Below are 25,730 nucleotides of genomic sequence, written 5' to 3' on the forward strand. Positions count from 1 at the left end.
GCTTGCAGCATTTGCCCCCTTTGGGCAAATTCTACAGTGGTGCATACTTTTAAGGCATTTGCCATGAGCTTTAACCCCCAGAGATGCAACCATCAACAATATGGCCTGAGTGCCATGCAAATGCACACAAGGTAAAACACAAAGAAGTTACCCCACGTGGCCCACAGCTAGCTAAACATTGCTTTGTCCCTCATGGCCCCAATCTCCTCTTGTTCCCTCCTCAGCCCCAGGCCCCCATAGATATTCCCCATGAGCACGTACGCAGACTCGGCCCGTGCATCCAGTGCCACCACCCGATCAAACGCGAGCTTCCCCAGCACCGCATTTCCCCACTTGTGGCACGCCCCCAGCACCGTTGTCCAAGTTACCACCGTCGCCTCAAACGGCATCTCCTTGGCCAGCTTCACTGCCTCCACCACCCGGTTGGCCCGCCCCAGCATGTCCACCACGCAATGGTAGTGCTCCACGCCCGGAGTCACGCCATACCGCGGCGCCATCGATTCGAAGTAGGACAGCCCTTTCTCCACCAGGCCACCGTGGCTGCACGCTGTGAGAACGGACAGGAAGGTGACGCCGTCTGGCGGTATGCCGCTGGCACGCATCTTCTCCAGCGCCGCAAACGCCTCGTCCGTGGAGCCGTGGCAGCTATAGCCGGAGATGAGCGCGCTCCATGCCACCAGGCTCTTGCTCTCGAGCGCGGAGAAGACCGCCTCGGCCTCGTCCATGCAGCCACACTTTGCGTAGAAGTCCACCAGCGTGTTGGCGAGGAAGGCGTCCGTGTGGAAGCCGGCGTCTCGGGCCTGCGAGTGGATCCTCCGCCCGACCTCCAGCGCCCCCAGCCGGGTGCAAGCGATGAGCACCGCCACGAACGTCCGCGCGTTTGGTCTCAGCCAGGAGGTATCGACGTGTTCGTCGCTGCTAGCCAAAGGAGTGATGGCCCCGGTGGTGCTCGTGCTCGTCATCCGGAAGAAGAGGTCCACGGCCAGGCCGTTGAGTCCGTTGTCGCTGTAGCCGAGTATGAGCGCCGTCCAGGAAACCACGTCGTGGCGCTGCATCCGATCGAATACTCTCCGGGAGTCGAGCATGCTGCCGCACTTGGCGTACGCATCCACCAGCGTGTTGCCGAAGAAGATCTGGCACTCGCCTTCCTCCCTGGTCACCCGAGAGTGGAGAGACATGACCTTGTCCAGACACCGGAGGTTCAGCGGCATTGTCAGGTTGATGTTGCTGCTGCCTTGCTGCTCCTGCGAGGCCAAACTCCCGCAAGCCACCAGCGCGGATATGAAGCTGCGGACGTTTGGCTTGCAGCCACTGGCTTCCATTGCGTCAAAAGCCTCCACAGCTTTCTCAGGCTGGCCGTTTTCAGCGTATCCCAGAACGAGTGTGTTCCACAACACTGCATCCTGACGATGGCTCTTGTCGAAGACGCGCTGCGAGTCGTCCATGCTCCCGCACTTGGCATACATGTCAATCAGAGTCCCTGCTACGTAGCTGTCCCTGTCATATCCAGAGCTTGCAGCTCGAGAGTGTAAGTCCCGTCCTCTCTCCAGGCATTTCTGTTTCACAGGCTTCCCGTCGACCACCACCGCTGTTTCCTTGTCTGCCAGGCTCGCGCATGCCACTAGAGCAGCGACGTAAGCCTGCGAGTCCCGTTCGAGGTCCATGCTCTCGAAAACTTCCAAAGCCAGCTCGACTTCCCCGTTCTCTACGTAGCCCAGGATCAGAGAGTTCCACGAAACGACGTCGTGAGATACCATCCTGTCGAAAGTCGCACGGGAATCCAGCATACTCCCACACTTGGCGTACATATCGACCAGTGTACTTGTCAAGAAGATCCTGGAGCCATAACCGGACTTTTCAGCCTGTGAGTGAAGAGCCATTCCCCTCTCCAGACTGTTCACTTTCACTGCTCCTGTGCCAATATTCCTGCCCAGTTCACTCGCCGCCAAGCTCGCGCATGCTGTTGCGGCAGCTACAAACGTCAAGTCGTCGGGTGCACAGTCCATTTTCGAGAAGAGCTCCCAGGCCATATCGCTCTTTCCATTCGTCACGTACCCCTTGATGAGACTATTCCAAGTTGCCGCATCTCGAGCTTGCATGCTGTCGAAGACCTGCTTCGCATCGACCAGGCTCCCACACTTGGCATACATGTTGACCAGGCTGTTAGTTACGTAAGGATTTGAGTAATGTCCGCTGCCAATGCCATTCAAATGAAGGGCCTTACCAAGTTCCAGCTCCTTGGAGTTACTGGATGCTTTGAGAGCGGTGAGCAAAACGTTTACCTTCAGCTGTATTCCGCAATGGTTGTTCCTTAGTTCCAGTTCCACAAAACTCCATTGATCCATTTTGGCCAACATCTGCATCTGCCAAGAAAAACAATCAGAACAAAAAGAATGAAGCAAAAGACAGCGAACTGGCCTTGTTGGGTCGATCAAGTGTCCAGAATGTCTGACTCGTACACCGGCGCTCGAAACAGCAGCATCTACGGGTAGCGAGTTTTCTGACTGACATGAGGCTTCCATCTGGAAAACGCTTCAAGCTCAACTACCTACAGCATACCTCTGGCTTCCATTTTTAGGGATTAGGCAAACGACGCAGGCAGATGAAAAAAACGCATTCCCTTCCACCACTATTTACAACAGAACAAAGTACTAGCACCAACATTGTACCTTCTTCTGCAATTTCGGGAAAGATGTCAAGCGTACAGACAAATCAAAACGAGCACTTCCTTACCATCCACTTCAAATCCTTGAGCCGCTCTAAAGCCTCTAGAAGTTCGGTCTGTTTTACCAGTACGTCGCCCAAAGTCTGCATCAAGCAAGTGAGTATTCGACTGCAAAAACAATTTAAAAACTCGAGCTAAACCTTCTTAGTTTCCGCGACGTCCGCTTCCAGCGTCTTGATGCGTTCTGCAGCTAGCTCCTGCTTTGGAGGAAGTGTCGCCAAAGGCAAACTGCTTAGTTCTGTCAGCTTTTTCTCCAAGTCTTCCACTCGAGAATTAAGGACGACAGAAACGTTGGGCCCTTTCGTCACGTTTTGAGGTTCAGCAGGTGTGACTGGCCGAGGGCTCTCTTGTAATTGCTGCTCCCTCCAAATCAACCGTCGAAAAAAGCTTAAGATTCCCATAAAAAACCCGACTAAAACTGAAACAAAGCTGTCACTATCTGTAAAATGTTGAGGTTCATCAGCTAGTAGCATACGCAGACATGTAAGACGTACCTCTTTTTCGAGCTGGTAATGCTCTTTTTGGCACCATGTTTTGCTGAGTTTCGTTGCTCTCCGGTGTAGACTTCTGAACCTTACTGTCGTCTATTGTAGTGCTTTCGGTTTGTTGTTCGGAGGAAGAAGTCCCAGTCGCTGGTGAATCTACGATCTTGTCTACCACCACAACATCATCTGTTCCTAAGTTCCTTGCAATGCCGTCTATCTGTCATAAAATTAAGAACAGGAGTTAGATGAACCAACAATGAAATGGGATACAAAGGTACTATACTTCTTCCTGGACGGGCTGCATTCGCGATGTTTCTGCGAGCGTCTGCGTCGAGGACCCGACTACCTCGCCGGGGGGTGCATCACTCTCGCCGGTCTAAAGAGCAAAAGCTCAAAACCTTCCGACAGAAACAAGGTGTTTTTCTACCTGAGAATTTATGCTGACAACCTGTCTTGAATACTTTGCCTTGCCAATCATTACCGCCTGGAAAAGGACTAATAGAACTTCACGGGCGTGCTTGCCAACTTAAAACTTACCTTCAATAACTCTGGATCCTTCCAAGGTCCTTTATCAGATCTCATACATCCTCCTTCTCCAGGACATGTGCACGTACCACCTATAAACTCTGGCAGCTGACTGTATGAAGAAAACACGTCAAATTTATGCATACAATCATGTTTCACATATTACCTTGCATCCACCACTTCCAGGAGATTTGGCTGGTACTTGTATCCTAGAACCTGGAAAGTAACAACGTTTCTGCGGGCGTAACCAGTAAGTTTTATCTCACAGTGATTTTAGAAGTCGTTTTGGGATCTAGGAACCCCTTCACTGTGTTCCATAACAGCCTGAATCCAGCACCAGCATTGATAATAAAAAGCTTGTGCAAAGTCTGCAACAATCAAAATGTTTCTTTTCAGCACAAAACTAAAGGCAACAGACTTACTTCCGGGTAGTTATCCCCATCAACTTTCTGAATTCTTATAATAAGGTCCCGTGCAGTCTTACTGAAATTTTTGAGACCCTGCAAGACAAGTGGATTACCTAAGAGACTAGAAAGAAAAATTCCAAACCCATACCACACCAGAAACATCCAGAATCGTTGTTCCGGAGTCAATGTGCCGTTTAACTGCAAGCGAGCATGCCGGGAACTTGATTCTCAAAAGCTTCTCAAACTCCTGAACATGATACTTCAAGTATCTGTCCAATGTTGTCACCTGCATCAATTTGTTGGGCTCAACCTTTCCCAAGCGCTCGATGTAAATGGGCCTCCCTTCTTTGTCAACCCCATGGTGACCTTGAGGATAGTATTTTTTCACTTCCTCGATCTCACCAAACTCGAAATCCTGTACACAAACGAAGTTTTCCTCACAGTAACAAAAAGATATACAATGAGATATCATTTACCTCCCCAATGGTGTCCACCCCGTTCTCCGCTCGCCACTGCAGCATATTTGACCACATCAGTTTAGCCTTGTCAATATCAAGTCCACGAGCACGCAAGAACCTGAAGGATTAACATTAGAACTATACAAAAATTCGAAAACCATCCATCGCAAGCATTAGAGTATACGAGTACCTTCGCAGCTCGTGATAGTCGTCATGGCTTTCGGGAAGTAAATTCTCGGACACCAGTGTAGTTCTAAAAGTTTGCACGATGACTTGCTCCTCAACGTCGCGGATGTCCTGGATGGGAATGGACTGCCTCCGATCAAAGATTTTAGACCTCCTCTTGAGTGCTTGCTTGAGCTTGGACGAAGCGATGATAGCCTTGAGCGCGGCCTTCCTCCTGCCCTTCTTGCTGCCACTGCTGTTATGCTTCTCCAACCTCGGAGAGGTCAATCCGCTGCTACTCCGGGCAGGCTCTCGCGCATCCTCCAGCGCCGGAGGAGGCGGCTTCATTGAGCTAGAGGGGACATCTAAACGACGAAGCAACATTTCACCCCAAGATCCAATGCAAGAAAAGAAATCCCTACCTTGAGATTGCGATTGCGCCCGTGGTTCCTCCATATTACGAAGAACTCATCGCCGCGAGGGGGGCATCCCTGGACAAAGGAGACGAAGAATCTAGGCGCCAGGAGCTATGATCGGGCGAGCACAACGAGATTGTTCCAACGAACCGGAAGAGCCAGCGCGATCATCATCCGTTTCCAGCGACATGGAAACTAAGCGGCATTTGTTCTGCCCTATTCCCCCGCAATCGTACAAGACTTGCGGCGAGCCGTCGGGTACCAACAGCCCAAAAAGCGCCACGTCACCGGCGTGTCGACCGTTATGTTTTGTGAATTAGGGTTCTTTGCGCCAATCACTGCGTCAAGCAAATCGATGCATCCAATTCCTCTGCAAAAAATGCTTGGGCGCCTCGGTGGGCGCGGCAGATCATGGCAGGGACCATTCTCCTTTCTCAGCAGCGATCTTTCAAATGCCAAGCCTCGGATCGTGGAGTTTGCCCTTTGTGGGCGGGAACCACAAAATCTTTTTGACACAATTCAAGAACGCGATCTAATAGCTTGTATTGTAATGCTCACAGCGCTCACAGCTTTTTACGCCTTGAGGAGGGCCTTGGGAAGAAATCGCTGAAAGAGATCGTCTTGCCTGGACTGCCATGGTTGCTGCAAATGCCGGAAGGTAGACTGGAAAAGCACGCAAGATGTTTAATCAAATGCTTCTCCACGTCAAAGCAGCAGGCCGCGTGTTCGATTCCAAGACCACATGGAAAAATTTCGATGATCCGCGCTTCCTCAGCTTTCACATCGATCTGGTAAGCTCGTGCAAAATTCGTCATAAATTTGCCATTCTTTTCCTCCGCTCCTTTCATATGGATGTGTTCACAGCTTCCATCCTGCTCATCTTGATCTTGCTTCCACTTCTCGGATTCTACTTTCGCCAGTCATGGCTCAAGCCGCCCTTGCCACCATCGCCATCTTCCGGCCTGCCGCTAATTGGCCATCTCCATCTCCTGGGCAAACTCCCTCACCAATCTTTCCAAGCACTGGCCGAGAAGCACGGCCCCATTTTCTCGCTGCGATTCGGCTTTCGCCATGCCGTGGTCATCTCCAGCACCGATCTGGCGAAAGAGGTACTCAGGGTTCACGACGCAACGTTCGCTTCCAGGCCTTCCAACGTCGGAATGAACATTGGGTTCTACAAATACCTCATGGGAGGAGCACCGTATGGCGATTTATGGAAGCAGCTGAGGAGGCTCTACAGCGTGGAGCTCCTCACCTCGAAAAGAATCGATTCCTTCCTCCCGCTGCGCTTGGAGGAGCTCTCTCTCATGCTGTCAGGCTTAGCAAGAGCACACGAGAGGAATGAGGCCGTGGACATGAGGAACCTCTTGACATGCTTCACCTTCAACACCATCACCCGGATCTTGATGAACAAGAGGTACTTCCAGCACCAAGGAGAGGAGTTGCACGGCATTGATTCGAGCGAGGCCAGCGTCTTCAAGGCCATCCTGGTGGAGCTGTCCGAGACCGCTCTACAGTTTCGCATAAGCGCGCTGCTCCCTTCCTACCTCAGGTGGATCGACTGGAGCGTCTACTGGATCCGGAGGCTACACGCGAAGCAGGATCAGTTCCTGCAAAAGATCATCGACGAGCATAAGAACGAGAAGAACACATCGACGTCAAGCAAAGACATCATGGATATGATGCTGGGGCTTCTGGCGGAGGACCCGCGAGGAGAAGACATAGTGAAAGCTGCCATGACAGTAAGCCACTGTTAGTCGAATGCCTAGAGCTTGATGGATTTACTTGGCGTGCGCAGGAGCTTGTATCGGGCGGGACTGATACATCCGCGACGGTGATCGAGTGGGCCTTGGCAGAGATCCTTCACCGTGCTCCGCGCGTCTTGGGCAAAGCACACGACGAGCTCGACGCCGTGGTTGGACGCTCCCGGATGGTGGACGAGGCCGACCTTCCGCGCTTGCCTTATCTCCAAGCCATTATCAAGGAAAACTTTCGACTCCATCCCCCGGCGCCACTCCTCGTCCCTCACATGCCGACGCATGAATCCAATCTAGCGGGCTACCGAGTTCTAGGAGGAACCACCACCTTCGTCAACGTCTACGCCATCGGGAGAGATCCAGCGCTGTGGGACGAGCCCCTCGAGTTTCGTCCGGAGAGGTTCCTGGGCAGTTCCGTGGACGTCAAAGGCCAGGACTTTGAGCTGCTTCCGTTTGGCTCGGGACGAAGAGCGTGCCCGGGGATGGGGCTCGGGCTTAGAACTGTTCAGCTGGCACTCGCGAACTTGATCCACGGCTTCCACTGGAGTGCTGCCGAGGAGAATGCGCTGGAGGAAGCTGGCGGCGCTGTCATCTGGGTCAAGACGCCGCTCAAAGCCATGGCTTCTCCGCGACTTCCAGTTGAGGTGCTCGCATGGAATTGAGCATTCCACTCCTAGCCTAGAGTTGAGCATTCTAAAATCTAACCTTTCCTTGAGTCACCATTCCGTGTAGAATTCTCTTAGCGTCTTGGACCCATCCCATGCTCTTCAGGCGAAGCGTCTGCCTGGAAGAGATCCAATCGTGCAAGTCGCCTCTCCAAGCGCGAGAAATCTATGCATCGATTCCAGGAAATTCGCTCCAATTTGACGCATTCCTCTGCAACAAGCTCGTTCAGATGTTTGGGCGCCTGGGCTGCGTGGAGCGGGCGCGGCAGATCTTTGACGCCATTGCCGACAGGGACTCCTTCTCCTGGGGAATCATGCTCTCCATATACGCGCGCAGCGGCGATCTCTCAAACGCCAAGGGCGTCTTCGATCGAATGCCGAGGTGGAGTCTCGGATCGTGGACTGCTCTCCTCTCCGCATTTGCCCTCTCCGGGCATCACGAGGAAGCAAAAACGCTTTTTGATACGATGCAAGAACGCGATCTGATAGCTTGGACGATAATGCTCACAGTGCTCGCCACCTTTTCTAATATTGATGACGCTAAATACCACTTTGATCAAATGCCCGAAAGGGATCTCGTCGCCTGGACTGCCATGCTCGCTGCAAATGCCGAGCGAGGGCAAATGGAAAACGCTCGCGAGACGTTCGATCAAATGCCCGAGCGGAATCTCTTCTCATGGACCTCTCTCCTCAGCGCGTACGGACGCTCCGGTGACGTCAAAGCAGCAGGCAGCGTGTTCAATTCCATGCCCGAGTGGAATCTCGTGGCATGGACGGCTATGCTCACGGGATATTCCTTGAGCGGGGATGTTGTCGGGGCCAAGCGCGCGTTCGATAGCATGCCGGAGAGAGATCTCATCGCCTGGACAGCAATGCTCTCCGCCTATGCTTTCAACGGGCATCTTCGCTACGCGCGAGAAATCTTCCAGCGAATGCCGGAGCGCGATCTAATTTCCTGGGCAACGATGGTTGCGGCACTTGTGGAGAACGATCTACTGGAGGAGTCGAAGGAGCTGTTTGATCGAATGCCGCGGCACTGCGCTCTCTCGTCTAATACTCTCCTCGGAGTATATGCCCAAAAGGGGTACGTCCACCAGGCGCGGAGATTGTTTGATTCCATGGAGGAGCGCAATCTGGTGACGTGGTCCAAAATGCTGATGTGCTATGCCCTGGTTGGTGGGGTTGACGAGCTGGCGGCGCTCTCAAGGGGGCTCAAGGTCCACACTCTTGCCACGTGGAACGCTTTGCTGACTGGATATGCCCAGGCAGGGGATGTTGAGGAATCGATGCGAATATTTGACGCTATGAAGGAGCGAGATCTCGTGTCATGGACCACGCTTTTGACAGTTTTTCTTCATTCCAAATCTCTTTGCCCTTATGAATCTGTAAAACACGTATTTGATAGAATGCCTGAGCATGATCCAGTGTCTTTCAACTTGTTATTCACATCAGTAGCGCAGTTTGGCAATTTGGACTTAACCATAGAGTGTTTCGACCAGTTACCTTGTAAAGATTTAGTCGCATGGACGACATTGTTATGTATTTACGCTCATCATGCTTGTGTAGATGAAGCTAAAGTCCTTTTCAGTCTAATGCCAGAGAGAGATCTTATTGCTTGGAACTCGATGCTCACGACATATACCTCAAATGGGCATCTTGCAGCAGCTGGTCGCCTGTTCGATTCCATGCCGGAGCGAGACACAGCCTCCTGGAACGCAATGCTGGCGGCATACACACAGCACAACCAGCCTACCCATGCCCTAGATTCCTTCTTCAGCATCCCACTAATCCTCCCACCAAATGGAATCTCCTTTGTGTGCTTTCTCGTAGGCAGCAGCCAGCTCGGTAGGGTTTGGGACGGGCGGAGCGGCTGGCGGTCAATGGTAGTTGACTATGGAGTCAACCCAACCAAGCAGCACTATTGCTGCGTGGTTGACCTTCTAGGCCGCGCGGGGTACGTGGGCGATGCCCAAGACCTAATCGCGGGCATGCCCTTCGTGCCAGATGCCCTAGATTGGACGTGCTTGCTGGGCGCGTGTAGAAGCAGAAGCAACACTGATCGCCAAGGAGGCGTGGAAACTAGCAAGAGCGTTTTGGATTTAAACGCGAGCAATAGCGCGGCATATTCGCTTCTAGCCAACTCCATTGGCGGGAATCTTCCGTGAGCCTATTGTCTGGGGCGTCCGACGTGGCGCCCGGGCAAGCTTACCGGCCGGCAGATTCCCACGCGGAATTGCCGGTTTTTATTATGACATGGAATGGCGACGCGATGGTTTCTCACATTTGGCGTGAGATCGCGCGGTTGCCTGGGCTCCCCGCCGTCTACTGGAATTCCTCCCTCTTTTCTTTCTCTTTCTCGCTTCCCTCCTTTGCTCCACACGAGCGTCTTGTGCGTGGCTCTGCCGCCTTGCTGCTGGAGCTGGATCGATAACGGATCCTCGTGATCTAGTCGCAATAACATCTCCTCTCGATCGGGCGGTTTTGTTGCATGCTGCTGCGTGTGGATTCCTCCATCGCGCTTAGCGCCAGCGGCGACACAGGTACTAGGTTTTCGGGATTGATCGTCTTATCTTTCTTGGCCGGGAGCGGCATTGAGGCATTCGGTTGGATGAGAGATTTCTCGATCGGATCGACATTTCTTGTTTATCGTTTCGATGGGAGCTATCGCAGCGGAGGCCAAGGAGCAAACCTTCTGGACGCGAATTACTGACAATCCTCCCGATTCTCAGGTGAACAAGCCCTCTTTTCCTCGTTTTCCTCGAAAACTTATGCCAGAAAAATTCTTGTTTCCAGACAAGAGTGCGTTTCCTACTTGATGAGATTGCGCTTCTACAGTCACGGTTCGAAATCAAAGATCACTACGAAAGTAAGCTAGACAGAGATCAGCGAAAAAGTAGCGGGGATGGATTGGAAAGTAAACTCGGAGAACAAATCGTGTTGGTTCCTCCTCAGATTGATCAAGTGAAAGATGACGCGGCCGTGGCAGCGCCGGCGTTAGTTGACGAGCAGCGAGAGTCTCAGGAAGAAATCGAAAATCAAGAATGTGAAGACATCCTAGTCCAGGTTCACCATTTGAAAACATTTCAGTCAGCTGAACTATCCTTTTCGTTTTTGTTTTTGCAGGCTCTGGAAGAGAAAGCTCGAACTTTGCTCGAAGAGAGGGCCTGGTTCTTCGAGAAGGCGGAGAAAGAGCTAAGGATCGGAAAAGTGGAGCAGTCGGACCTTGCAACGCTGTTACAACTTGAGAAGGCCAAGTTACAAAGACACAGAAGCGAGCTTGTGGCCCTCGGGAAGAAAATTGTTTATAGCACTGTTGGAGCGGCTGAACTGGCACAGGTACGTGTTGGAAAGTTTTGTTGCTGCGATCTTCTAACGTGTTTGATATACTTTAGGATATTGTTGGAAAGTTGGAAAACTTACTCAATGAACGTCAAAGCCTTCACTTGAAATTTGAGGTGCAAGTGGAGCTGGGGCATTTCTTCAGACTTTTGAAGCTGCTGGAACTTCAGAAGGCCAAGCATGACATATCGAGGAAAGCGATTGAAAACAGTGTGCAAGAGTTTAAAGCCCAGGTAGAACAAGCCAGGAGCCAGCGGCAAGCGGGGGCCCCAGGGACACGTTTAGAGATCAGCGAGCAGACACCTGAAAAAGACGGAGGAAGTGAGCCAACAGAAGCTCTAAAGGAAACGATTCTTGATTTTCCTGAAGACAGCAAGGCTTCTTCTTCTTCTTCGACTGATGCCACACATTCAGATGGAAACAAGGAGAAATGGTGGAAACTCAAGAAAGAGACCAAGTCGGAAGTTTTGAAGTTGGTAGCCACCCAAGAACAACGGTGGAAAACGCAACAAGCCGTTCTCAAAGAAATGGAACGGAGGCTGGAGGTCACCGAGTTGGAAAGCCAACGGCTTCGTAACAGGTTGGAAGAAGCGGATTGCGGCGGTGGTTGTAGAACGGAGACTGAGACTTTTTCTTGGACAGCAAGTCTTCCGCAGGGCTATTCCAGCATTTATTTTTCTCCTATTTTTCAAGAGCGAAAGCCGAGCATGAAACCTCCAAAAGATGAAAAGGATGCTGAAATTTTCATATTGAAGACGGAAATCGGTGAACTGAAGTCGCGTCTTAATCAGAAGGTTGGTTGTCTATTGAATTCGAGCCTAACGTCAGTGTTGTTTTCTTAGCAAGGCGAGGACGACAAGTTTCTGGACAGGTATGCCATGCAACATGTTATTACTGCTGCTTATCATGTTATTCGTTCGACAGAATTCAAGTTCCTTCGGAGGAAAAAACCATTTCCATTGACGCGACTTCCAATAAAGCCGAGCTTAACAAAAGGTTGTTTAAAGTATTTGGAGGTTTTCAGACAGATGTATCTCGATTGTCATCTAGCGAAGGTAAGCAGCTATTGTTTCTACATTTTATCTCACTTACAAGCTGAAACCACGCAGATGATAAGCACTCAAGCATTGACTTTGGAGAGGATTTGTCGAAAAACTCGAGTGTAGCTCCCTCTCAAAACGATGACCTGGAAGCTGAGATCCAGGCGATGAAGGCAAAACGGTCTCGCGCTGCTGACGAGCATTCTCAGCAGTTGGACATAAAAGAAAAAACTTTAGCCTACGCGCAGGAATTAAACATGCGTTTGGCCAATGACATGTCCACTGCGGAGAATGCTTTGGCAGAACTGCGAGCAGAACATACTGGCTTGAGAGCCTCATTCGAAGCGAAGTGGAAAAGCTCGAGGAACGAAGTAAGCAAGTTCTACTTTTATAACCGTTCTGACATATTCTCACAGGCAGAGGAGCTAGCCAAAGGGCTAAGGATGAACATCAAGGCTCTAGAAAAGGAGCTGGCCGATAAAGATTGTCTTCTAAGCGACTGGAAGAGCAGGGTGGAAGCATGCCAGAAGGAAACCGACGCTGCTGTTTTCGAGAAAAACGAGGTCCTCACAAGGCTACAGCGTGTTATGAGCGAAATGGAAAGTCAGAGCGTAAAGATCACAAAACTGGAAGCTCGTGAGGTATGCTGGTCTTTTGAATTTGTTTTTCTTTTTTCTCATATAGATCGATTGCAGCTTTATCAAGAGCAGCTCTCGTCCGAGCTTCAAGCGGCGAGAAATAAACTCAATATCGAAGCTGTCGAGCACGAAGCACTTGGACAGCGTTACAGCCAGCTCCAATCCAGGCTGCTAGAGACAGAGTACCAACTTTCGCAGCGAGAGGAAGCTTTGGAACGATTGACGCTGCACTTGGCAGCGTCAGCGATACAAGAGCAGCGCCAGAGGCTCGAGGAGAGCAGCCGTGAGTCCCTGAGGAGCAAGCATCGAAAGAAAGAGCGCGCGAGGAAATCCATCCTGGAAGCCGAAGAGAAAATTGCAAGCATGGTTGCAGAGATGTCTCGAGCCAAGCTCGAGATGGAAGAACTCAAGTCGCAGAGTTTCCAGCTGCTGTCTACGAGAACAGGCAAATATTACTAATACAAACCTGTAAAAACTTTAAGCCTAAACCTTAAACCATGGAGCCTGCCCTTTTAAATGTGGAATATCCTTGTTAGCCCTAAATGTGAACTTTATACATCGACACAGGGGGAAGTCGTCAGCGTCCGGATCACGTATGTCGCATGGGCGAGATCCACAAGCGCGTGCTAGGCATCGCGATTCCCGCTGTTTACACTTCGAAGGGCGTGAAGGCGTGCCTAGAACTTTGGATGTCCAGTTCTAGCTGCTTGGCAAGACACGCAAGGACCGCCATCGAGACAGTGATAAGAAGTTAGGAACTAGTAACGGCTCGAGGGTGCTGTTCACGTAGGAGATGAGCTTGGCCGGCATGCAGAGGTCGGAGCTGAATTTCTACGCCCTGGCGGCCGCGTCCAGGGTGCCGCTGGTGACGAGGACACGCACTCGGAGCTTGCTCCTCGAGGATGTGAAAGACGGAAGACCTGAAAGACTTTTGAGGATCAGCAGGTCCAAGTACCCGTATCCAGTCCATTTACATTCTCACAGAGTCTAAGAGCTTAATAATCTCAAGAGCCGAGAAACCAGACTCTGTGATCCAAATGGACATGAATCGTTCTAGTTTTCTTTTGTTTTCCTCACAAGGATCCTTGAGAAGAAAACTGCATTTTGCGCGTTGCCTCCAATGGATCCACATCCAACCTCTGGAGTAGATGAAAGTTTCTTCGATACTCCTCTTTGTTTTTGTTTTTGATCCTGACCTTTTAGAACATGCAAGTCCCTATAGGGATCTTGTAGACCCACTTTACAAAATAAGCATATGGTGTGAATAATCTGTGGCACAGGCAGCTGGAAGGCCCTACAATGCTTCCAGGGGCTTCCAGCTGCCTGTGCAGCAGATTATTCATACCATAGTCCCACTTTAAGGTGAAGAAGAATGTGCTGCGTAGTTTGCAAATTCAAGTAAGAAAAAACAGTTGAAGTAAGAACGATGAAGTTTTGCTGCGTTTTTGCTTAGGAACTTGTTAAAGCTAGCAGAGGAGAAGGGTGTCAAGTACATCCCATCTCTTGTTTGTTTAAATTTTCAGGATTGAGAGTTATGCAGACAATGCTTCCAAGATTTTGTTGAATACCAACAAAGAAAATGGGTGATCGATTTTTTTTTGTTTTTCTTTCTCTTCTTGCTTTGATCAATGGAACCTTTCTGCTTTTCCTTTTAGTAAATATATTTTGTTTTGGAGAATGCTTTTTCCAAGATAAATACTTTTCATGTGGAATTGAAGCTTTTTAATAGGAAAATATTAAAAGTATATCAAGTTATCAACACCAACATATATTAATTTACCATAGACAGCAAGATTGCGTTGAGAATCCATCCTTACAATACTTTAAAATGTTAAATAATAAAAATAAAATTATAAATTGCTAGATTTGTGACTGCATGGAATATGGAAAGGGAATACAGAAATGTACATATCAATTAGCCCAAAAACCCTAGCTTATATACAAGAGCGAGTGGTCCGGATTGAAACCAATCCGACAGCTACCAAAATCCCATTACGTTAATATTAATATACGGCATCGTAGCCGTACATTTGGCCCTCACATCATCCCCTCCTCTCGGAATAATGGAAGACCATCAGGGTTTTCTTGTAGATGGGCCGGGATCTGGAGGAACATCAGGAGGAGGCATCGGCGGATCTGTAGATGGTATTAACCGCACCTGATCCCTTTGTATGAAGTGTTTTAACCGTTGCATATGCACAATCTTTGGAGGATCGGCTTGTTGGACGTCATGTTGAACCTCATAAACTTGTGGTCCAACTTGCCGCAACACTCAATACGGTCCTTTCCACTGTGCAAAGAGCCCCTTAGATAAACCATGTACCGTAAGATGGGGAAAACAGACTAACACCAAATCATCCACTTTGTACTCCGCAGGTGGATGATGATGGGAGTTGTAGCGCTGTTGTTGTCCCACTTGTATGCGGCCTAAGTGTTCAGCAGACTCCGCTCAGACAAATGGAAGAATGCTTGTCAAATATTGATCCCCTCTCAAAGCATTTCAATGTGCTGATTACCGCTGCTTCCTAAAGGCATTACCACAACACGTGGCCTCCATCAAGTGGAACCATCGGGCAGGAACATGTTATGAACATCCTAGTGTCTAGCTCGTACCGAAACTGTGAAAAGCTCGTTGTCCTTTGTGATCAAAACAGGAAGGCCCCTATTCCGGAAGGGACTTGAGCTTCCTCCAGCCGTCGTGTATGTCAGTGTGCAATGTCCCTTTAGAGCACGTTGTTGGACTTCGAGAAGATCGTTTCTGTTATTTTTGCAAACTTTGCAGTCCTCAGCGAACAGGTGCCATTGAAACAGCCTTTGCAGCTACGATCATCGCTTCATTGCCACCACGATATAAGATATCTCTTCATATAGTACGTGTTCTCGTTCGGAAATAGTACACTCTCGTTGGGTTGTTGACTAGCTACCTCCCATATGATATGAGTTAGCAAACGTGACATCATTCAGAGGACTATCATAAAATATTTTAACCTATTAGTTTGCCACCATGATTTTCAAATGACTCCCAAGTCAAATATCTCTTATACACACTTGTTCATTTGCTCCTTTTAAGGATATTAAATGCCACTTTTGACAAGATAAGCATCTTGAGTGGGGATGCTTTGGCAAGTGTGCACAGACTTGGTTTGATTAATAAGACTAAATAACTTTGGAAACTGAATCAAGAGTTTCTTAACATCATGCTCCTGCTCTATAGCAGAGAGCAAAAAGCGTAAATAGCAAAGATGGAAGATTTTTAAGCACAACTATTTGACCAGTGCTTGATAGCAATAAGAGGAGGATGCCTTGGAATGTGAGGAATTTTTTATCAAAATCATATTACACCCTAACAACTCACAATCAATTAACACTTGAGATAATATCATAAACTTGGTTGAACAATGAAAGGGTGTATATAAATATTTTGTCACATATTGAGAAAGAAAGAGTCACACACTTTTGAGAAAGCATAGGTTTTAGGGTTTGGAGAGTGAGATTGGAGGTGCATGAGGGCTTATGCATTTTTTAGAACACATTATTCGAGGGAAATAATATATTGGTATAATGTATAGCACAATTCCCTTAATTTTGACATTCAAAACATTGTGGATGACAAATATAGTTTAATACCATATGCCCGCATGCAAAAAATCATGAACCACAACCATAACCTTGATGTTTGCTACCTCCAAACACTGTCACACCCACCACAATAACTATTATGCCTTTGTACACACTCACATCACTATTTTGCCTCTATATATGATCATATGTGCCATGGCTTGTTAGTTGCTACTGTAAGTATAGCAAATAAAATTCAAAAGACAATCGAAGAATTCTACAGAGAGATGAAAAACTACTTAACATCTCCATCCAGGGAAGAGGTATGTTTAGATTACCAAAGTCTCATACTTATAATACAAACAATCAATTGTTTAAATTATACTAATGTGTCAACCTAGATTAGATACAATAATCTTGTTTATATCTAGATTATTTTTAAATTTACTTTGGCACATCAAACACAATTTCATGCTGCAATTTATCTATAATAGCTCTTTTTTCCTAGAATTTTAGACTGGAACTGACTGGGAAGTCCAAATTCAAGAATTTACACATAATAATTTTCCTCTAGCATTTCTAAAAAGATTATATATTAATCGAAAATTCTTTTTGATTGTTTACAATCAACCATGCTTTCTTGCAAGTGCACACCTCATAAGCCCTTGAACCCATATGGATTATATCTCAAATCAAGTTGTTTACATAATGATAATTGATAATTTTTTCTAATCTACTCAATTGATATGGAATATTTCTAGATTGTCTATTTTTTTCCTCCACCACCTTTATAAATGTCTTGTCATCTCACTTGCACCATCTCATTGCCTTAAGAACTTGAACTTGAGCTTATCCTAGTTTTTAACAACCCAATATATATTTATAGTCATTGAGTTTTTGTCTACTATAAAAAGAAAAATTGTGTAAGCTTCTGAGTTCATGCTTCATGCATAATATTATTTAAACCAAAATATTCTTAACTCCTCCTAAAATTGTTAACTAATTAAAGAAAAGAATGCACTTTTATTTATGGGCTTTTTATTTTTATATTTAAATGCTACTCTCCTTTGGCTGCTAAAATCTAGAGTAAAATTAAATTTTAAACCATTTCTTTTGATTGCTTATGATTTGGTATAGAAGCTAACAAAGCTTTGTAAAGTCAATATTTTATTTTAACTGAGATAATAAGTATTAAGTTGAGTCCTCAAAAGTCCATAACTTATACCATTGAAAATTATAATTATTCTTTCAATAAGCACTATAAAAGTTGTATCAACTTCTAATTCTTGCTATGCAAGTATAAGCCTCAATAATTTGTCATACTTTTGTGTGGTCATCAATATCTAAGAGCTGGATAAACTTATAAGAAAATGGAAGCTCTTGTCAAAGCAAGTGGTGGAATCTTGATAATAATTGAAAACCACTTTGTAGAAACTTTTGGACAAATTAACTTTGAAATTGATCCTTTCTATCATGCAAAGCATATGAGAAAAGGCACTAATATACAAAATATTCACAACTTCACTTCATAAATCGTTGTAAAGCCTTCCAAGTTTATGAAATCTTTCATTCCAAGGGATTTCAATTTTTAGAGCTTATGAGGAGAAAAATAAGTTCTTAAGAAACTTTTCACACTTGAATTGAGAGTTGAACTTTAAACCTATTACATTATGAAACAAGGGTTTGGTATACACTTAATATCCTCTATAAGGACTAGCTGCTTATATCTTCAAAATAGTGTCAATGGCCTTATGCAAGGAATAGGGTCCCCTACCAATTAAAATAGCCAGATGTAGAACAAGAAGTGATATACTTAGTGAGAGCTAAATTAATATCTCAAGTGGTTGGCCATATGTAAGTAACCAAAAAGAATAATTCAAAAGACGATTTGTAAAGGTTCAAATATAGAAAGAAAAAATCTATGAATACTGTTTTCACTTGGTTAAAGGTTTTAAGATACTTATGGTTAAGCTTTTTTGGGTTTAAATGATGACCTCTCGCAAAATCTAAGCTTAAGAGCCTACAGTTGGTATCAAGAAAATTTTGGGTTTGACTTTGTTATTTGGCTAGGGGAATCACACCATATAACCTTTTGGGAAGTCTAAACTCATGAGGTTATATTTAGTATTAGAGAGGTATCAAATTTAACTCTTTTAGTTGGCTAGAAAATTACATCACATGTTGAGATTGTTTAAACTTAGAAGTTTACATTTGGTATCATGGAAGTTTTGGGTTTAATTTTATTAGTGCTAAGGGAATTAAATTATATGTTAAGATTAACATCTGGTAAAGGTTTAATTTACCTTTGGCTGGGTTTGACTTTAAGCAAAAGTTTAGCAAATATAAATATGTATTCTTAGAAAAGGAAATTAAAATGATTTTCTTTTAATATTATTTATTTTTAATTTTCTTTTCAAAGATCCTAAGCAATTTAGAAATATTACATATGTCAATCTAAAATTTTTAAAATAAAAAAAACATATAAAATATCAAAGAAAATTAACTTTTACTGTATAATATAGCAAATTATTATATAATTTTAAAGATTTTTCTTTAATAAAAACAGATAAATACTTTGTAAAAGAAATTACTTTATAATCAAGAATAAAAAATATTTATCATAAGATTTTTTATTTCTCACACAAGTGTTATATGTCTTAAAACACAGAGAATATATTTAATTTATATAATTATTTAATAAAGCTACTTTTTTATAAAAGAAATTAGATACTCACAATACCTCTATAATATTTTCTCAAAAATATTATTTTAGTTTATTTTGTTATTTTACAATTTCAAAATTAAATCTTTATTTTAAAATTTTAAAAATTTTAATGTTCACAGTTATCAAAGGAAACACTACTTCTTCTTGAAATTACCTTTTATTTACCCTTTGTTCATCATATTAAAAAAGGTAATTATTTTTGCAAATAAAAATATTTTCATAAAACAAAGAATAACATTAATTAATTTTCTATTTTATTTTGCAGATAAACACTTCCAAGTTCGATATACTTGAAAATTGGTTATATATTAAAGCATGGGACACTTAGTATCTTTTTCTTTTTATTAAGCTTTGTTAAGCTTGCAATCTTTAATTTTGGAATTTCAAACTTCCAAGTATATTGAGTTTTTTAAGATTTTGTATTTGAACTTTAACGGGTAATACTTTCCTTTGTTTTTCTTGATAAATACAATTTGGTTTTGCATAGCTCATTACAATTTTAGGATTTACCACAATTTTTGGAGTGCTATCATTTTTTTAATGGTATACTCCTTTTTAAAACATTTTTTTTATAAACTTTTGATTTGTAATTTTAAGAAAATTTTATATTACATATAAAATATTTTAGAATTATTGTAATCACTCTTGCTTTTATAGTTACTTATATATTTCTAATCAATTTTAACTATATTTAATCAACTCTTTTACTATCAATTTTACTAAATTTTATATAGATTTTATATAAAGTTTTTCTAAAATAATTAGATTTTAAAATTTTAGTTTGAAAAAGTTTTTAGTTTGTGTTTTTAAAGTAAATTATTTTACTTGAACATTTGTTTAATCTTAAATGTTCAATTAAGATTACCCACTCACATCGTGCTCAAAATTGAGTTTTGCTAAATCCACCCAAGTCTGCCAAGCACTAGGCTCAAACAAAACAAAATGGATCTACATAAACGAAAACAGGAAAGTTCAAGCAAGATAGAAGGAGAACAAAATAAGGATCACTCACCTCTGAAAAGCCCTCAGAATTTTCTTTGATGGTATTCAACGAGATCTTGGCAGCGTCGTCCAATGGATATCTGCATAACATTCATTCAATCATCGAGGATTTAAACAAGGAAGCTTTTACCCGTAGATCCCACAGGAGATGGCCGGGAATGCGATGTACTTGACGCCCTTCTCCCTTGCAAGCTTTATCGAGTTCCTGAGCAAAAAAAGCAGCAAAGCTTCATTATTCTTTTTTCTTTTCTCACTTTTACCTGTAGGCACTTGCAAGATAAGCAGCACAGTCATCTTTCACTTCCTTGTCATAAACCGGGCCTACGGTGTGGATAATCCGCTGCACAGGCAGCTGGAAGCCCCTAGAAAAAAACTTCAATCAAGAACAAAATGAAAAAGAGGAGTACCAAGAAGAAAACTTACGGTGTCTCCACGGCCATTCCAACGCCACAACGAACACCACCGTGGCTAGGCAAGTCCCTACAAGCACGGAGTAGCTCTCCTCCAGCGGCACGATGGATCGCTGCAAGAAAAGAAAGAAAGAAAGAAAGAATTGTCTTACGATCGATCAAACACTAAAGCTTTGGAAGAAAAGAAAAAAAGAAAAAGAAACCTTACGAACCTCCGTCCACTCCACCGCCTCCCATCATTAGCTCGTTGGCCGCATTCACGATGGCATCCGACTCTCCATCAATCTTCCACTTTGTGATATCCCCTCGCTGGAGGACGAGCTTGCATTCTCCGGAAGGGAGCTTGAACTTGAGCGCCTGGGGAAGGAGATCCGGCTGCGAAGAGCTGGAGAAGGACCTCATGGCTGCCTTGGAGCGTTTAGTGGTCGCCACCCCTTCACCACTCGAGAGGAAGCCACGCTTCCCACATGAAAAGGAAAGCCCCATTGTGGACGTGGACAAAGAGTTTTTAACTATTTGTTCTTCCTCGCTTTGGTAGCGTTTTCTCGCTAGCCGAGCAGTGAGAAGATCTCCTCCTTCTCCTCCTCCTCCTCCTCCTTCTCCTTCTTCATAGTTTTTCACCGTCCTTCGCTCGAGGAGATGATGATCCACGCTGCCAAACTGGAGCTCCTCCAGGCTTGCTGGAAGAAGAGAGGGAGCAAGCTGCTGGATCATGCCATCTTGCTGAGATTTTTCCAGGCTTTTGGCCTGGATGGAGACCATTTCCATGGTGCCAAACTGGAAAACGTCCAAGCTGCCGAACTGGAACTTCCAGTTTGCGAGAAGAGGCTCGCCGCGCTTGTCCCGATCGTGCCGGGTGATTGTCGCTGCCACTCTGTGTGAATCCCGGCGCTGGAAAGAGCTGCTGTGGATGTGGATCCATTCTTGCGCGGCATTGATCGCGGCCACGTCCATTGGAGCAGCAAAATGCCTGGAAGATCGAAGAGGAGGATTCTTTTCGCTCACCAGAGATCTTGAATCGCCGCGGCTGGAGATACTCCTGGAAATGTGGGGTGACCTCGAGAATCTAGCAACAGACCCCAAAAATAATTTCCAGCGCCTCATCGTCTCATCAAACACAAACATTCCCTCCCCTGTTCTAGGGCAAAAGGGTTAGGGTTCTTCGCGACAACGATGGCGTTTAGCGGGAGCGCTAGCAATTCCAGGTGATTCTCTCTCGCTCTCTCTCGCTCTCTCCTCATTGTCTAGATCCGATCTTCCAGGCAGAGGCAGAGCTCCAATCGGCTGCCACAGCGGGAGGAACACGTCCAGCTCCGGATTGATCCCGTCCACGGCGATCTCGACGATCACGTCCAGGATCTCCACCAGCGAGTGGTCCTCTTGAAGAATGTAAGGGTTTGGATCAATCAAGAGAAGATTCTCACGACCGATCTCCACAGGTTGCGAAGGAAATCGAGCAGGAAACGAAGTACCAAAATGACCTTCTCAATCAGCTGGTATAATCGTTTGATCTATCATAGCTCTCTCTTTTCTTCGATGATATCTTCTTTTTTGTTTGCTCGATCAGCTCTTATCTTTCTTCCTTTTTTTGTTCTTCATTCTCCTAGGAAGAAACGATGGCCAAGGCTGGCGCTGGGCTCAAGAACAGCATGAACAGACTATCCAGAGCGATGGCACAACATAGCTCCAACCACGTCCTCCACGTCGTCATGTTTGCTCTGGTTTGCTTCTTCTTTGTATACCTCTGGTCTCGATTTTCCAGATAGTAACAACTGATCTTATTTGCGATCGATCGATCACACCTTCTCTCTTGCTTTGAGGTAAAGGAAGGTCTTTCCATTCCAAGAAATTTTCTAAAGATGTTACAACACACAGGTTATAAATCAAAAGACTTATAGCTGCTCTAGTGCCGCTCCACCACTGCTCCCAAGCTGTCCGTGACGAAGAACCTCAGCGTCCTGGGGTTGACAACCTCCAGCGTGCACAGATCCCCGATCCTCATCTTGTAGTGCTTGACGATGGCCGACCAGCCCTGCGTGAGCATCCGCTTCCTCGCCACAATCCACCTCATTTCCCATTCTTTGCCGGCTCTGTCAACCAGCTTCACCATGCACGTCTGTGGCGGAAGCCACCGCAACGCAAACGCCTTCTCGATCGTCTGGAGGAACCAAAGTCAGGCAAAGGAGACGAAAAGAGCGACTCTTACCAGTCGAGAGTAGGGAGCGACGTTGGTCGTCCGGATGGGAATGGTTATCCTCGGCAGTGGAGTTGTAGCAGCAGCAGCAGCAGCAGTAGCAGCGGTAGCAGCGGTAGCATCAGACGCAGCAGCAATTTGAGGCTTGGTCTCCAAAACGTTCACTGGATTCTCCGGCTCGGCAACAGGAGTATCGGGTGCCGTGACAGCAGGATTCTCCACCACGCCAGTGTTATTCGTAACGTCCGGCTCCGGTGCAGCAGGGTTGGCAGCAGCAGCCGCCTCGATGGCGGAGACAGAAATAAAGACCTTGAAGTTCTTCCTCTCGGTTTTCAGCACCAGGTGTATTCCTGCTTCCTCCGCGGCACCTCGTCCTCCAGACATATCGATCTCTAGCGGTTCCTGTGCTGTTCCCAGTGACTGCCTTCGCTCTGCTCTTTCCGGGGTTACCATCTCGCTGGCTGGTGTTACTGGTGTTGCTGCTGCTACCGGTGCAGCATGAACTTCACCATCCTCCAACCGAGCAGCTTTACTTGGAGGACCATGCTCGAGCTCTTGCTCCTGGGCAGTCCTCTTCCTCAGTTCAAACTGATCTTCCGACTCTGGAGCTGGAGTAGTGGCAGTCGCAGGTGCAGTAGCAGCAGCAGTAGCAGCAGCAGCCGGATCTTCCACAAACTTTGAGGCTACAGTTTCTTCTTCCACGCCCGGCATCGCGGTCTCTGCAACAGCCGACTCCACCTCCGGCTGCTCCTGCTTCACCTTGACATTCCGCCTGGCATCCGAGTCCTCCCCGGCCCGCGTTATCTTCACCGAGAAGAGGCTGGGACTGAGCATGGTGAACATCACCTGGTCGTCGATCTCGAGCTCGTTGTCCCTCGCAAACGCAGTCCACCCGGGCCCCCGAAACGCATACGTGGAGCTCTTCAGCACCGCAACCTTCACCACCCATTTCTTGTGGGAGTTGATCTTGAGCACCGCTTCGCTGGCCAGCTTGCCGCGCTGCTCGTCGTGAAACTCCTTTGGAATAGGCTGTGGCAAGGCATCACGAGTTAGTTCGTCTTCTAGAGATCGAGAGAGCTTACCAGGCATCCCGGGTAGTCCTTTGATACCGCTACTCGAGTGATCGTCTTTGTGAAACACGGCAGTGTGCCGATCTTGGAGCCCATCTCACTCTCCCAGTCTCTAAGTCTCTCCGAGTCCCACAGGACCATTACCCTTCCTCGACTCACTCTAAAAACCTAACAGCAAAAAGAAAGTCTCTACTCTACCTCTCACTCCCTGTTTCCTAGCTTAACTATCGGAACCACGACCTCTTTTCTCGCCCCTTCTCTTTTCTCTAGCAGCCTCTTCCTCCCTCCGTCTATAATCACCTCGATATCGTCCTCCTCGCTGTGGAGTGGCCTCCGGCTGCGAGCTTCGAGCGTTTCCCAGTCCACCACCGAGTCTCTTTGGAAGCCAGTTCTTGACCGTCCTGCCTCTCTCAACGTCTACGAGAATTCGGCGGTTGTCAATCTTGGTTCCATCAGCGTGCTTGTAAGCATCTGCAATCAAGGGAAAAAGAAAAGAAAACGTTTAGCTCGCTGTGTTGTACGCGAAGAGAAAACGAAACCCCACTTTTCATGTCTTGGCTGTGGTAGAATTCCACGAAGGCGTATCCGCGGGGCTTGCCAGTGTGCTTATCGTGGACAAGGCGTACCTAAGGAAAGAATCTTAGAGACACTGCGAAGGATAAAAGAAAGAAAAGACTCACCTGGCTAGCTATAGAGAGAGACAAGAGACCTCATTTGAGGAGAAGCATGAACTGGACTGAGACACACACCATCTTAGGCAAAAATAAAAAATAAAAAAAAAATCATGCACTTACCACCATCTCGCACTCAAGCCATGGTACTTACCCTTTTAACCGGACCATACCGTTCGAATTCACGCTGTAGCCGGTGCTCGGTCGTCTCGTAGCTCTGGAAAGTTAATGGTAAAACGAATAGGAAAAAAAAAACGATGGGAGACAACTTACAAGCTTGCCGATGAAAAGCGTCTTGTATGGATCACCTCGAGCATTGGGATCGGAACGAGGATCATCTGGAAAGATCACGAGTGATGGTAGCGAAAGGAAAAAAAAGAAAGAACGAAAGTGAACTTACACTTTGGAATCTCTTCGGCCAATTTCTCCTTTCCCTTCTCCAAGCGAGCGGCATTCACTCTCGCCCTTCTTTCGGCGATGGTCTCCACTTTCGCCTGGGATTCCTGATCATCGATCGATAGGTTCTCAAAACAGCTGACGAATTGCGCGATGCCAGTGTAGGGAGGCAATTCTTTCTTCTCGATCGGCTCCTTGTACTCCACCGGGGGCGGAGGATCGAACAGCCGCAGCAAATTTGGGGTTAATCCAGTCGGATGACTCTTGGCCAGCTGAAAAGGAGATCAAATCAAAGAGCGTAAAAAAGATAGAACTTACCTGCTTCAAATGCTTCACATATGGCGAGTCCTCTTTCCTCTGCCTGGGCTTGCCCATTGCTCTAGAACACGACGAACCCTAAATATCAGAGCGTTTTAGAAGGCGCTCCAACGGCTACGATGATTTTCCTACTCAACGGCCACGATGCCCTCATACATTGTCAGTGCGAATAAGAGGCAAGTACCGTGAATAGCTAGAAAATTTTTTAAAAAAAGTAGAAAGAGAACCTCCTGAGAATGCTTTTAACTCACTTGCATCCCCCTCAAGGCGATATCTTATGTTCGTTTCGTGGCTCCCAAGTTGATGGAGAGCCTCAAACTATATCCTCAAACATTGAACGCTAACATCAAATGTTTGAAAGTTGTTTTTCATTTTCTTTCTTCATTTGATCCAGATCTTGGGTTAATAGATCTTATTATACTTTATAGCTTGATCATAAAGTTGCAAAATTTAACTTTTGGATGCAATCAATTTTATTTTAGCAACATAATATTTGACAGCTTAGTGCAAGCTCACAAATTCACTATATTAATCTTTTCTTGATAGATCTTAACTGAATTGCTCTGCTGAGTGTTTGCATGAGAACTTTAGAGTGATGTTTTGCAATTTCCTCCCACATTAGTTTATTTTGAGTGGGGAAGAGGTTTCTAGAGCTTCTTGCAGATAAACCTAAAGAAGAGTTAAATAAGTGATGGTCTGGTCACATTTGTCTGCTCTCAGCAGAGAAGAACAACATGTGTTTTCTGAAACAAGTGAGTGTTTAATA

At 46.1% G+C, this 25,730-nt stretch overlaps 9 protein-coding genes across 9 annotated transcripts; 4 read left to right on the plus strand and 5 right to left on the minus strand.

Moving 5' to 3' along the window:
- Positions 1-87: 87 nt before the first annotated feature.
- On the minus strand, positions 88-2,584 carry LOC112348050 (pentatricopeptide repeat-containing protein At5g27110-like). Its single transcript, XM_024679996.1, has 3 exons — positions 2,560-2,584; positions 2,419-2,482; positions 88-2,363 (listed from the first exon to the last, which is right to left on the minus strand). Exon 3 carries the CDS (start codon positions 2,361-2,363, stop codon positions 168-170), a length of 2,196 nt encoding a protein of 731 aa, XP_024535764.1. The 5' UTR covers positions 2,419-2,482; positions 2,560-2,584; the 3' UTR covers positions 88-167.
- A 23-nt stretch (positions 2,585-2,607) lies between these two features.
- LOC9637732 (phosphatidylinositol/phosphatidylcholine transfer protein SFH3) lies at positions 2,608-5,387 on the minus strand. The gene is made up of 14 exons (XM_002975075.2): positions 5,188-5,387; positions 4,791-5,130; positions 4,619-4,718; positions 4,291-4,557; positions 4,158-4,235; positions 4,002-4,103; positions 3,902-3,951; positions 3,748-3,847; positions 3,638-3,694; positions 3,494-3,586; positions 3,220-3,427; positions 2,866-3,164; positions 2,734-2,808; positions 2,608-2,675 (listed from the first exon to the last, which is right to left on the minus strand). Exons 1-14 carry the CDS (start codon positions 5,219-5,221, stop codon positions 2,652-2,654), a joined length of 1,827 nt encoding a protein of 608 aa, XP_002975121.2. The 5' UTR covers positions 5,222-5,387; the 3' UTR covers positions 2,608-2,651.
- Positions 5,388-5,639: 252 nt separating this feature from the next.
- On the plus strand, positions 5,640-7,657 carry LOC9628790 (cytochrome P450 71A1). The gene is made up of 3 exons (XM_002974890.2): positions 5,640-5,839; positions 5,896-6,923; positions 6,980-7,657. Exons 1-3 carry the CDS (start codon positions 5,830-5,832, stop codon positions 7,598-7,600), a joined length of 1,659 nt encoding a protein of 552 aa, XP_002974936.2. The 5' UTR covers positions 5,640-5,829; the 3' UTR covers positions 7,601-7,657.
- A 41-nt stretch (positions 7,658-7,698) lies between these two features.
- Positions 7,699-9,768, plus strand: LOC112348081 (pentatricopeptide repeat-containing protein At2g35030, mitochondrial-like). The gene has a single exon (XM_024680130.1). The coding sequence runs from the start codon at positions 7,699-7,701 to the stop codon at positions 9,766-9,768; it is 2,070 nt and encodes a 689-aa protein (XP_024535898.1).
- Positions 9,769-10,216: 448 nt separating this feature from the next.
- On the plus strand, positions 10,217-13,108 carry LOC9637733 (putative leucine-rich repeat-containing protein DDB_G0290503). The gene is made up of 9 exons (XM_002974891.2): positions 10,217-10,332; positions 10,397-10,666; positions 10,727-10,939; positions 10,996-11,736; positions 11,785-11,813; positions 11,867-11,997; positions 12,052-12,353; positions 12,399-12,623; positions 12,678-13,108. Exons 1-9 carry the CDS (start codon positions 10,258-10,260, stop codon positions 13,077-13,079), a joined length of 2,388 nt encoding a protein of 795 aa, XP_002974937.1. The 5' UTR covers positions 10,217-10,257; the 3' UTR covers positions 13,080-13,108.
- Positions 13,109-19,722: 6,614 nt separating this feature from the next.
- LOC9637734 lies at positions 19,723-21,465 on the minus strand. The gene is made up of 6 exons (XM_024679942.1): positions 20,528-21,465; positions 20,329-20,428; positions 20,166-20,267; positions 20,036-20,110; positions 19,916-19,985; positions 19,723-19,851 (listed from the first exon to the last, which is right to left on the minus strand). The coding sequence occupies exons 1-6, from the start codon at positions 21,438-21,440 to the stop codon at positions 19,765-19,767; spliced, it is 1,347 nt and encodes a 448-aa protein (XP_024535710.1). The 5' UTR covers positions 21,441-21,465; the 3' UTR covers positions 19,723-19,764.
- Positions 21,462-22,104, plus strand: LOC9628791 (bet1-like protein At4g14600). The gene is made up of 4 exons (XM_002974892.2): positions 21,462-21,520; positions 21,578-21,704; positions 21,755-21,811; positions 21,923-22,104. The coding sequence occupies exons 1-4, from the start codon at positions 21,489-21,491 to the stop codon at positions 22,079-22,081; spliced, it is 375 nt and encodes a 124-aa protein (XP_002974938.2). The 5' UTR covers positions 21,462-21,488; the 3' UTR covers positions 22,082-22,104.
- A 25-nt stretch (positions 22,105-22,129) lies between these two features.
- LOC112348032 (translation initiation factor IF-2-like) lies at positions 22,130-24,332 on the minus strand. Its single transcript, XM_024679941.1, has 5 exons — positions 24,260-24,332; positions 24,124-24,205; positions 23,592-24,050; positions 22,522-23,538; positions 22,130-22,473 (listed from the first exon to the last, which is right to left on the minus strand). The coding sequence occupies exons 3-5, from the start codon at positions 23,718-23,720 to the stop codon at positions 22,219-22,221; spliced, it is 1,401 nt and encodes a 466-aa protein (XP_024535709.1). The 5' UTR covers positions 23,721-24,050; positions 24,124-24,205; positions 24,260-24,332; the 3' UTR covers positions 22,130-22,218.
- Positions 23,800-25,021, minus strand: LOC9637810 (U1 small nuclear ribonucleoprotein 70 kDa). The gene is made up of 3 exons (XM_024680131.1): positions 24,965-25,021; positions 24,651-24,918; positions 23,800-24,050 (listed from the first exon to the last, which is right to left on the minus strand). Exons 1-3 carry the CDS (start codon positions 25,019-25,021, stop codon positions 23,800-23,802), a joined length of 576 nt encoding a protein of 191 aa, XP_024535899.1.
- Between the last annotated feature and the right edge of the window lie 709 nt (positions 25,022-25,730).

The sequence above is a fragment of the Selaginella moellendorffii genome, unplaced genomic scaffold, assembly GCF_000143415.4.
Source record: "Selaginella moellendorffii unplaced genomic scaffold, v1.0 SELMOscaffold_26, whole genome shotgun sequence".
Classification (NCBI taxonomy): Eukaryota; Viridiplantae; Streptophyta; class Lycopodiopsida; order Selaginellales; family Selaginellaceae; genus Selaginella; species Selaginella moellendorffii.